Genomic DNA, 13,566 nt, shown 5'->3' with positions numbered 1-13,566 from the left:
TAAATAGACTAACAAACAAAAATTAAGAATTATGGTTGTTTTTTTTTTACTTACAGCGAAGGGTGGCGACCTGTCTTGTTGGTATAGTTAGCCATTAGTGAGATGAAGTTAAAATTATAAGTTGTGATTCTGGAAACAAATAAAGCAATGTCTTAGCTGTATTAAAAACAAATGAAGTTCAATCACTAATAAAGTATTAAAGTATACATCCTGTTAACTTTAAAACCAATGAATAGGCCTGACATTAAGCTGGCAACAAGTAACCTAAAAATGTGTGAGTTTCTGAGATCTAAACGGGACGGACGGACGGACCATGCAAAACTAATAACGTCTATTCCCCTTTCGGGGGCCGCTAAAAAGGATATTTAAAAAAAATCATAACGGTTAAATCAAACTTTTGCTTGTCTGACCAGTCAGCTAGTAATATTTTGCCCAAAACCTAGGCCTGTCAAACGTCTAGGAAAATCGTTAGAGCCAATTTTGAGATCCATGTCCTGTATCCACCCACCTTTTTTTTTTATCCATGAAGAGTTTGCAAGCTGATAAGAGCAATTGTAAAAATCAAAAGACTTATTCTATAATTTTGTCTTTACATCTAGTCCTACAATGTACTCAATGTAGGGTACTGATTCATCTAAATAAAGAGGCATTGTCTTGTAAATCTAGGCCTACGGTAAAAAGTTCTAGTCAATGAAATAAGATTTACCAAAGTAAATATTTACCTTGAAAACAAAATCTTCTTGTTTTACCTTCAAAAGCTCCTGGAATCAAGGCGCTCATTACACACAGTCACGCTGTTCATAATTCACAGTTCTGGATCCAGTTTTATTTGATTATGTAAATCTAATATTTTAATTTTCAATTAAAGTGAAATGCATTTACAGATGGGGCTTAAGATAGATAGGAATAATGATTATCAAGCGCGGCATAGTCAGTTAGATGCAGACTTAGCACGACTACTATTAAGCTTACTACTGCCACCTAACCAACAAATGAAGTCGTCTGCTGAAAAACCTTTGTCAAAGAGACATATATCCGCGGGAAGAGATCCTCAATCAATACCCCATCGAAATTTCCGACATTTTAGACTCGCAAGTTCTAATGCACAATAAGTCAACTGAAAATGTAAATAATTGTATGTATTTAGTCTAATAAAATCGACCTATACAATAACATTCTCAAACATGGTAAATATTAATAACAACAAATTTAATATTTATAAGCAAAATGATTCGTTATATTTTCTGAACTTTTACATTAGAATCGCTGAACCATTTCTGCTATGAAAATAATCTCACACGATAAATATAAATCGTTAAACTGTTTCATCCTTCAGAAACCATGTTTGTTGGCAGACGTCTTATTTTTTTTTTAAATTGTATATAATAGTTCTGTCCCGTCTATCCATAAACTCCTCAGAATTTAGATTTCAAGTCATAAGTTACAGACACATTGAAACTCAGGTACGCAGACATTATAGTATAGATTTTTATTGAGCCCAGCTCTCGCCATCAAAGACTTGCAGCAAGAGTTCCAGTGCTTTGGCTAGGCGCGAGAATGATATGCCACAAATAGAAAGTAGATGATGCGTGACATCAGTTTTATTGGACAGGTCTTGAAGAAAATTAAAGGGAGATAATAATTGTATATATTTACAGGAAATTCTTTACGCTGAGACGAATAACATCCTTATTGATGCGGAAATCTTAAAGAAAGTTGAAAAACTACTTATCTCCCCTCTATATAAAATTCACTCTTTTTCTTTCTGTCAGACTTTTTTCTCTCTTTCTAAATTTTTCCAATTTCTTCTTTCTCTTTCTGATATCTTCCCTAAGAACACTCTCTTTTTCTCTTGGTTAGTTGGCCTAACTAAAAGAATATAAATCATTTATTTTACGACTTGAATTATATAAGAAAATTAAACCAAATTCAGTTAAAACAAATGACCATAATATTTGTACTAGTTACGAGGCTTATATTAACTCATTCTGTCTGACTAATAGAAAGCTGTCATAGCTTACATTTCTCCCACACCCATCATCAGATCAAGTTGAAACTTTACATGATTATCTATCATACCAAACAAAACATGAATCAATTAAATAAAAATAAACAAATTAGTGAATAAATTAATGGTAATTAATTATTTTCTATGATTCCAACCAGGGAAACAAATCCTTCAATATTTAGAGATTGGCTAAATATGTGAGTTGTCCCTTTAAATAATTGGTCACATTATTTCTCCCACATCCATTCTCGGAATCAAGTTGAAACTTTAAACATTTATTTATTGTACCAAAAAAAATATGATTAGGAATTTTAAGAACAGAAAAAAAAATTACCAAAATGACAAAAACTGTCTTAAAATCTGCATCACAAAAAAAATAAATTTACACAAACATTTTTTAAAATACTTTTATTTATTCTCAAATAAAATCACAACTGATGTTCTGAAAGTTAAAACAGTAGTTGCTGCTGAGCTACATAGATCTATGTATATTCACACTGGACTACGCACATTACACTCTGCAGCCAACTTGCTGAACAAAAGAGAAGTAACAGGACCAAAAACAAAAGTGATCACTTGAACACATCACAGCTCACTCAGATCATACACACTATATATTATGCTTACATATCAGAAGTGGTCAATTTTGAATGGAATGTTCAAAGGGTACAAGTGGGTTTGTAAGGAGGAAATAAAGTGATGCCCCTATTCTCAACTTTAGATCCCTTGATATGGTCTAAATTGAAAGTAACAAAGAAGTTAAAAAATAATAATTTTGTGACATCACTTTCAATTACATAGTTTTTTGTTTTCTTTTTTTCAATTAATCATAACTAATATATTACAAATTTTCTATCTTTTAAAAAGGCAATGCATGTTTCACATAGTATTCATTCATTTATCTTGTAGTTTATATTCATCAGAAATTTACCAGAAAATATTAGTCGACCTATCACATATTTGAATGGTACTTACAAAAAGGTTTCAAAATACTCATCCCAGCTTACAAAATAATAAATGTGTTGTTTTTATTTTGCCTTTCTTGATTTTTTTTGTCAAGTTATGCTTATATGAATCAAAAGTTGTCTTTTTGAAGTACACTGAAGTACCAGAAATGTAATGGAATGATTTTTTTGTGGTTTGTGAAATGTAGGCCTCAAAGTGTGTAAAAGATTTACTGTTGCTGTTATAAAAAAAAAAAATCAAACACATTAATATAAGTTACAATGGTACTTATACAAATACCCATAACTTTATAGTCAGATATACAATGTGACTATTTCCACTTCTAAGTAATAACTAAACTAAATGTCTCTGGATTTTCTTAGTATGTTATTTAGCATGAGGGGAAAAAAAACTTAAGTGGAGAAAAAAAATATTTTCAAGATCATTGTTTCTGATATGTGGAAAGTCCAACCATTATAAAGTATGTTTCAATTATAATGGTCCAATCATATGTTTCATGATTGGTTATTGATGACTTGAATAACTTAAATACTATTGATTTCTTTAAAACTTGCATAAGGGTAACACAGGACCTTGCTTTAACAAGAGTTTTATGGATTAAAACTTATTGCGACCACTGAGTTTAATTTGTCCATTTTTTATGGGTAAACATTATAAAAAAGAACTGTATTGTTGAAATGTTGTATCAATTCTTATGTATATCATATCCTGTATATTATATCTTAGTAAGAAATAAAGTGTCCTAATTTATAATACTCTTACACACTAAACTAAGATCTTTAATATCCATAGCAGGAGGCTAAAACTGCTTATTACCTCTAGGCTAAACGCAAGCAAGCATCAATATAGATCTACAGATTATCTAGCATAAGTAAGCATATACTTATATATACATAAATAAAACCTTGAAACTATATTTAATTAAAACTTATAATAATGGCATTATTGACACAATCAGTGTTAATAGTAGGTCAACATTTTTAAATGAATAAACAAGTTTCATTATTAAGCTAAGGTTTTCTTATGGTTGATCATGTAGATATATTTCATGTGGTGATAAGCACTATGTTTGTTATAAATGGCTAAAAGCAATGGGTGTTGGGATTGAATGAGAAATATGGTTTTATCCCAAAGCCTCTTCTTAAGTTAAGAGAGCAGTTTCAAAGCAATACGTTTTAGCAAATCAAGTAATTATAAGGTCAATAAGAAGGCCATCAAAAGAATGTTGATTTAACTAGGGAAGTAATTCATTTTGTTATTTACTTGTATAAGTAGGGCAATAGGCTATTTACACTTTTTTTTTTTTTTTATCCATGTAGGTCGTACAAAATTATAGTTATATACTTAGATTAGACAGACAGGAACAAATAACAATTCATGAATGTAACAAACAAAAGGTTGTCATATACAAAAAAAAATTAACAAATGAGACATTGAAGCAATATATTATAAAACAACAACAAAAGCAGAATAAATAATAACTCTCTAATGTTACACTAAGTATCCAAGTAAATAGTCAATATAAATAATGATGATCTTAACAGCACATCTAGCTAAAACAAAAAGAGGTTGATACATATCTAATTTTTAAAAAAAGGACTAACTGAGCTATTGCAAGGACACAGATCAAAGCACAAAGAAAACATTATAAAAAAATTCACTTATACTAAAAAAAAAAATTAACTAAAAACAAAGGAACTTCATAAAAGACAATACATTTTGAGATTTTAGCAGAGTGATGCATCAAAATGAAAATTTACAACTTCACACATATGTATAAAAAAAAATATATCTTTATTGAGAAGAAAGAAACCTGAAGCCAGTTACAAGTTTTATAGGTCAGTTTTACACTTAGTATCATTAAAATATACTGTTAAAAAATGCCAAGGCAATCACAGACAAATGAAAGGCAGACTAGTCTAGAAAAAGAAAAGAAAATATTACACAGAAATATCATAAGTGTAATACATATGCCAGAAAATAAAATTACCTGAAGATAGAATATATATTACATAATGTGGTTAAAGAGGGTTTTTTTTCTGTACACATTTGATAAAGTTTATAATCACAAGAGTGGAGAACACAGCAAAGGAGAGATTCCAGAGTAAAGGCATTCAGTGGGAATAAGATGAAGAGATTTAAACTGTAGTGATGGCTGCTGACGATATAATAAATCTGAATTAACAGGACTTAATTCTGTCTCACTAGGATGAGTCACATTCTCTTTCGACAACAGCACCTAATAATGTGCAATAATTATATCTATATTTTCATACTAAATATTAAATAGTTATACAAGATATTCTAGTATTCAGAACTACATAATTTTAACCAACTTAAAAGGTAAATAATTGCTTTTTTTGTAATCCAATTAATTTTTTTTTCCTCTAAATTTGGAGACACTCTATCTAATTTAAATATATTTATATATATTTATATATTAAACACATATCTTAAAAAAAGAAAATAATTAATACAAAATATTTAAATATTTATGGTAACTTACAAGTAAAATAGTGATAAAATGTAATTGAACAGCAATAGTTCAATAAGTTAGAACTAATTTTGACAGGTTAAAAATTTCAGACTTCTCTGTAGCGAAGCTTCTAAGAAGAACTCCCACAGCTAAAACGCCAGTTTTTTTGAAATTGTATTTAACTACTAAAACCCATTCTAAATCTATTTGTATCAACTTCAATCTCTTCATAACTTTACAAATTAGACTACATATTGTTTACATACCATTCTGCAGGGCCCCCTGTACTCAACCAATGTAAAAAAAAATCACATATAACAAATAGGGTTTTAACAATTCTAATAGAACAACAAGTTAATAAATTATCAGAACATTATTATATTTACAGCACACATATAAACAAAACATTAAAAACCTCCAAGTGCATATAATTTTATGTGTTCAAAAACAAAATTTGATGAGCTGGTGAAAAAAACAAACTATAACATTAACGAAATGCATATATGTCAAATCAATAATTTAACAAAAAAATGAACTTATATTAAAGGCACTTGATGTCCAACTTATAAATGTGAATATATAATTAAGCATGGGCCCAAAATTTCAATACATACAAATTATGGCAACTATGAAATTGTTTTTTTTCTAAGCCTACTTATTATATTTTTTTTTACAAGAAAAGGATTTGAAAATGGTTTCTTTTTTGAGATAGCATATTCTTGGAGGTCTAGAAGCTATACAGGTCTTGTGTTTTAATTTTGATATAGTTAGAGTGTAATGGTGGTTGACAGAGGCTTGAAGTCACAAATGTACCACAGTTTCTGAGTACATGTATATACATTATTAAAAAGACTAAATAATTTTTTTTGGGTAAAACTTTTGTAAAATCAGGCTTTGAAGATTGGACACTGAATTCTCAATTTTATTGAATTAATGAAAATAATGGATTTCTTTTTTTTTAAAGAGTATATTATAATTTTTACAAGATTTATTTATTACAATACATATATTTATGTGTGAACCACATTATATGAAGGCTTACTTTAAAATCGTGGATGCCATTCAAATATCATTTGCTCTCTTGGAATATTTCTGGTATTTCTTTTACTTAAAAATGAAATACTTATTACATTCACATTAAATAAAATTATCTTAGGGCTTTAGATGGAAATGTAAAAGTTATTTACAAATTTAAATAGTGTCACTTCCTTACATCTCCTATTAACTTATTTTGACAAAACAGAGTCTCATTTCTTGATATTTTACATAATCCTACCAGCTTAGGAACAAACTTGCTTTCAACTGACATAGAAGAGAGCAACTGGCTGCAGGCGGCTTCGGAACATGACAGCTGGAGTTCACTTACAAAGGCCGGGGAATACACAAATGAGGCCAAAAGAGAACAGACATAGACGGAAATAAGAAAATTTAAATTGACCACTAGCGGGAAATGGCTATGTCTGCGCTGGTTGTGGCAAAATATGTAGGTCCCAGCTTGGGCTGCATAGCCATGGGAAATGCTGGATTCCTTTTAATATTTGACTGAAAGAAAGCCTTATTATTATTTAATGCTACCAGTGTATAGAACTCAAAAATAAAAATAATTTCACTTAGTTCTATTGCAAGCATTTAGAATAAAACAAGATGACAGATGTATAGAATAATATTTTCTTTCTAAATTTAGTCAGAAAATGTGAAAGCAATACTCACACAAATATCTCCTCAAAGAAAGAATAAATATGCTCTATAACATATTTTTTTAAATTAAATCCTCTGAAATTTATCCATTAAAAAAAAAGACAACAGTATTGTTCGAAAATAAAACTGCTATAGTTTGTTCGTCAATATTGCAAAACAAAAACATCCCTATAGAAATATCAATAGAAAGATATGTGTACTATTAGATGAAGCTATTGGACATGGCTAATTTGAGCCAGCAACATAGCTTATGTTATAGCTATCATTGAACTAAGAGTATTGCAGATGTTGAATAAAAGCAGCAAAGAAGCCTTAAGCACATCTTTTAATGGCTTCAGTTTTGTTTGTTTTAACTAATCTTTTGATCAGTCTTACTATAAATATAACTTGTCTCCCTTTAAATGTATTTGGGCAATTTTTCTATTTGACTATTAAAAGAAATAGTCTAACAGGTAAAAAATTAAATAAAAAAACGTATTCAAATCAAATTATCAATATTTTTTTCCAAATAAATAATATGTATAATTACCTCTATATGTTCATAATATATCAACAGCCACAAGCACCGGATGAGATTGAAACAAGTTATCTAAAAATATGTTTACAAAAAAAAAACCAATCCAGTTTGTTTTCCATCAATAAATAGTGAACAATTATGAAGAGGTCAAAGGGCAATGTGAGAATAAGATCTAAAAGAAAGAGATGGCAAGTAACATGGATGCTGATAATGTAACAAATAACAAGGCTGTTTAGTCTGCACAGTGTAGAATTCAATAGTCTCAACTCAGATGATTCACATTTATATGAGTGTTTACATTAAGGGAAAAAAAAAGAACTTTTATCAAAGAAGTTTGGGATGAACATAGAAATACTATCAAAACTACTTAATTTTTTTTTTATCCCAAATCATGATCATAGTCTTATAGAACCTCATGTATCATTCAGTGCATAGGGTGGTAAGCTTTTTTACAAGTGACATCCAAAATCTCTTGCCAGCTTGGGCCAACTGATTTCAGGTTTTTAAGAAAGTGCAGTGCAATATTAAATGGAAACAGCTCTTCATTTTTCATGAGGTCTATAGGGCAGATAATGTTAAGGTCATCTGTTTCTTTGGTCAATGGTTAACAAGCAGGGTGTCATGTGGCCAGCATAACAACCAACCGACTTTACTTTCCCCAACTTAAGTCAGGTACCCATAAGAGTTGGGTGGACTTAGGGGTCCACTCAAAATCCCAAAATTAAAAATCCCAGTCTTCACTAAGATTCGAACCCAGGACCCCAGGTTCGGAAGCCAAGCGCTTAACCATGCAACCACCGCTCCCTCAATTAAGTTGGTATAAATTAGACGCACAATGTATAAAAAAAATAAATTGACATTTATTTGATGGCAGTAAGCTTACCTGAAAAAAAAAAAAAGGCACAAGCTGTACAGTATAATCAAATGATGTACCTATGTTCCAACCACAGAAAATGGTATTGTATCAACCACACTAAACCTTTGCAGTGCCACTATAATTACCAATGGAACTTGAAATCAATTAGTCTGCCACATGTTGACAATAATAAATGACATAAAAGCTATATACACTGTACACTTGTTGCATTATACATCTTACATAAAGCAATGTTACAATGACACAACCCGAACAGACAATGACTTGCATAGTGAGATTCAAAGAATGGAAAGTGAAATTGAGAACATTGAGTTACTTCTGAGACAGATTGATTTGTACAACTTTATCTACATATCTGCAGGCAATCAAAGAACTTCACAGTTTAAACTTCATCACTTTAGCAGGGCCTCATTGGTCAGTTATTATATATAGAGCTAAATATATCTTTAAATGAAGTCAAACTTAAAACTTTGAAATAAATGAAGTTCTTGTTAAAAGTAAATTTTTAAATTAAAAAATCAACTTTTATTTGCAAATATATAAATGAATAATGATTCAGTGATATTTTTATAACACATAATCTATGAAAATCTATATTTACTTGAGCTGACTTTAGATCTTTATTAAATTGAAAAATAAATAGTTGAAGAAATATTATAAAGACACTTCGCCAAAATTTTATTTCAGAAAACAATCTGCTTTTTACTATAATTAGCTAAGCTAAATAATATGCTTTTCAAATATAAAATTAAAAAATTTTCTTAATTAAATGTTTGTAAATAGCAAAGTTTTCCAGATCTTTCAAGATGGCAAAGAATTACATCTGATAAAGTTTAACCCCATTGTAACCTTACAATGCATTTTTGACAATGCAATAACTAATGTGTTAAAAGTGATCTCATTATCATTTGGTTCAAATCGAAACAAAAATTAATATTATTATTTCAAAATCTATAATTTATTTCTTAGCATCTACAACAAAATAATTACATAACAAAACATATTATAGAATAGAAATACATTAAAAATGTAATAACTTTACCAATGAAATATTAAAGCTAAGTAGAACTCTTTAACAATTAGGCCTAATATCCTATGACACAACCTGTTAAAAATGTCCAGATATAATTCTTCTTTACTTGTATGAAAAGGCATAAGATGCTAAAATCAATAGCGCACCCCAGTTGAGTTAAACTCCAAAAAGGTTTCACTGTTAAATTGTTTACATTAATGCTAAAGTAAAGCAACTAATTTATTTATACATTAACTTGACAAAAGGCAAAAAAAAACTGATTAAAGGACACAGCATAATTTCTATAATTCTATGTACATTATTACTAACAGGTGACACTCTGTAATTAGTTATTTAGTTCCTTTCAACTGTTCCTATGGTGATAGCTCTAAACCGCAGTCTCATCAAGATCCATCTCAATTTGGTTGCTTTCTTTAACATGGTAGAGACGTCCAGTATCTCTGATCTGTTTGCTAGCCATCTTGATCAGCGTCTCCTCCTGCTGCTTGACCATGTGTTCGATCTCATTGGCAGTATCTAGGAAGTTGAACTGGTCAGCACGCTCTCGCAGACGGATCGTGTGATCAATTTCGATCACATTTTTTCCTTGCAGTGCCATAATGGGAGCAGAATTTCTAGCCACTATCTTTCCCACCTGAAATGAAGAAGAAAAAAAGTAAATTAGAATATATAAAAATACATTTAATTATTAAGATAAGATAAGATAAGATAATTTTATTGATTCAATCAAATGGAAATTCAGTTTGACTACAATTGACAACCTCAGCGTAACTACTGTACAATAACAATATAGATGCAAATACGAAAAACATTCACACACGAAACACATACACACTCTTAACCAGCGCTTTATAAATAGACTTCTATGTACTTCTTGACGACGACAGATGATCTTGTAACACTCTAACCGAAAGTGGGATGAAGGAGTTTTTAAATCTTTCTGTTTTAGTCCTAATGGAAAGGAGATGACCACTTCATTCAGATCTTATGTAACAGTGGTTTAATGGGTGCAGGTTATCTTTAAGATAAGATCAAAGTTTTCAATAACTCTATCAGTAGCCTATGTTCTTGATATTAAACACAACATAAATGTGAAAAGATAGTTCATCAGATGTATTCATTCTAAAACAATTAAATGATTATTTTTTTTAAATGTATATGCATCCAACTGTAAATTTAAATCAGCACATGACTTTATAATATAAATAGAATAGAATAGAATGTAAAAGATGACCATTTTGTAAACTAGAAATGGCAACTGAATCAGAAATAGACAGGTATAGAGTAAAAAATGACAAACATAAAAACAAATCTAATAGAACCACCTACAAATAAAGCATATAGTTAAAAGATGTGATAGTTCCCTTTTCAGACCTTGCAATCTGTAGGGCTGATGGTATTAAGGTCACCTGTTTCTTTGGACAATGATTAACGAGCAGAGTATTATCTGGCCAGAACAATGACCAACTGCCTTTACTTTCCCAAACTAAAGTCAGATACTTATTAGAGCTGGATGGACTCAGGGGCACCCTGAAAATCCCGAAATTCAAAATCCCAGTCCTCACAGAGATTCGAACCCAGGTTCGGAAGCCAAATGCTTAACCAATCAGCCACAGCGCCCAATAAAAGATGTGATACTATATTAATAATTATATTATTTTTGTTATTTGAGTTAGAAAAAAAAACAGTCTAAGATTTGTTACTTCCAGCTTTACTTTTTAGCTTATAGTTGTCTTCATTGCAACTTATTTCACTGTTCATGTCATTCCTTTCAAAAACTTCTATACCTTGATTAGCTCAATCATGCAGCAAAAGTTGATTTAACTCACATTCCCTGCTAAATAATCATGAATCACTTTTTGACTCACTATCAAGCTGGGACAATTTTATATTAAACTGTATTACATATATTTTTTTTCTGAGCACTATGTAAACTCCTCGATGAAGCATGTCTCATTTTCATAATCTAACCCTAATAGACTCCTTTGTTAAGAAGTGACAGATGTTGAAATAACTTAAAAACAATCAAAATAGTAAAAATACTTTTTAAAAAATAATATAAAAAATAATGGAAAGAACTGCACATTTAGAGACATATCTCAATACTGTAAGATTTACCATTTTCAATATCAAATTAATTTAATTAATTACCAATTTGGTTAATATTTTCATTGATTCATTAATAATTAGAATGAAACCCAGTGAGTCACATTCACAATGCCTCTTTCTCACCATTCATAATAACCAGATTTTCCAGCATATTTTCTAACATACTAGGAGCAATGTAAGAAGTGTGTTGTGTTTTGTTTTTGTCTCATAAAATACAGTGACATGTCCAACTGTTTTCTTTACCAAGAAAAACAAACAAGAAAACATGAATACAGAAGATTTATCATTTAATTATGAGATGGACACAAGTCACGATGTTAAGCCTCACCCAATAACTTTCACAAAGAACGAGAGAGAGAGAAGGGAGAGAGAGAGAGAGAGAGAGAAGGGAGAGAAAGAGGTAAAGAGAAAATATTAGAGTGAGTGAAAGAGAGAGTGAGACAAAGAGTGAGATGGAGAGGGAAAAAGTAGAGAGAGAAAGTGAGAGAATGAAGGAAAGAAAGAGAGAGTGGAAGAGAGAGGAACAGAAACAGAGAGGGGATGAGAGTGTGAGAGAGAATGAGAGAGATAGTGAGAGTGGCTAATAGAGAGAATGAGGGTGAGAGGGAAAGAGAAAGAGAGAGTTGTTGTTTTTTACCTCTGCCAGACATATTTGTGTGTTCTGCTGTGGGTTGACGTCTGGCAGCGCCTTCAAATCCGGGTGGTTCTGCAGCCGGAGCTCCTTGTAAGTGCAGGGCACGCAGATGCAGGAAGAGTTGACCTGGCTGTAGAACTCAGTCACCACTTTGCCTTGCTGGAGCCTGTCAGGAAAGAAAAGTGACAGAAAGTCATGAAAATACGTTGAACTCCAACAATATGTTACGTACAGCAAGCATGCGCGTATCACGTACATCCAGTGATGTCCACTTTATATCCAACGATGTCCACTTTATATCTAACGATGTCCACTTTATATCCAATGATGTCCACGTCGTCGTCACATACATCAGAAGTCCAAACACTGATCGCTTAACCTAATAAAAAATGTTTTAGTCTTTTCCTCTCGTACAAATTAAATCAGAGCCGACGCTGAGATAAAAAGTTCGGGACAAAACTTTATGCCAATAGAATTGCTGAGCTTCTAGCAGCCGGCACCGCACTGGCATATTAAATCTACACCAAAATACATATACACATACATCTGACATTCTGACTCTTGTTGATGGTCATTGTATTGTAGCTCAAGACAGTACAACTAAACCGATGTAGGCGTATATAACGTTTGTTAATAATATAGGAAGATTCAACTTGAGATGCTATATAGCAATAGTAATACCACAATGAAAGGATCTTGAAACAACATCTAACTCACAGCAAGTTCAAGTCTTCACTCGCTTACGTCACTGCTTTTTCTCCCGTTCAACTGTGACCCAAGTGAGTTTTTAACATAAAATCTGACAGACCAGCTCATTGTTTCATCATTCTACACAACCAAAATCCACGTCGTTACCTTGTAAACACACACATACACTCCTTAACACTTCCCCTTTCCTGTAAGTGCCGGCCCTGTTTCAATAACAATTAAAGATAAAAAAGATAAACAAATATATCCTAGCAACCTCAGTAAACATATATCAATGATGTGAACAACGAAATCACAGACCTAAATATAAAAATATACGGGTCAGTGAAGTAGTTTTATTGACGTGTAGGCCTAATTAAGAACTTAATGAGTAGGCCTATGTGTAAAACGAAATTGACTTCTATATGGTTGTGAAAATCGGACACTGAACGCTGGCACTGAAAAATAAATCAAATCTTTTGAGAGTAAATGCTCCAGAAAAAAATGCTGGCTATCAGATACCAGAAAAAGAAGACAAATGAGTTTGCTCTGTAACAAGTC

At 31.1% G+C, this 13,566-nt stretch overlaps 1 protein-coding gene across 4 annotated transcripts in view; it reads right to left on the bottom strand.

Moving 5' to 3' along the window:
* Window positions 1-2,399: 2,399 nt before the first annotated feature.
* LOC106057528 (uncharacterized) overlaps window positions 2,400-13,566 on the bottom strand; it is a 75,864-nt gene continuing 64,697 nt past the window's right edge. For all 4 annotated transcript variants that reach the window (XM_056032207.1, XM_056032204.1, XM_056032208.1 and 1 more), the window contains 2 exons: window positions 12,322-12,484; window positions 2,400-10,209 (listed from right to left, as the gene is read on the bottom strand). In XM_056032207.1, the coding sequence (XP_055888182.1) occupies window positions 9,943-10,209; window positions 12,322-12,484 (430 nt within the window). In that variant the 3' untranslated portion in view covers window positions 2,400-9,942. The remainder of the gene's footprint in view (window positions 10,210-12,321; window positions 12,485-13,566) is intronic.

This window comes from Biomphalaria glabrata, chromosome 6 (genome assembly GCF_947242115.1).
Source record: "Biomphalaria glabrata chromosome 6, xgBioGlab47.1, whole genome shotgun sequence".
Taxonomy (NCBI): domain Eukaryota; kingdom Metazoa; phylum Mollusca; class Gastropoda; family Planorbidae; genus Biomphalaria; species Biomphalaria glabrata.
This window is presented reverse-complemented; position numbering and strand designations above follow the sequence as displayed.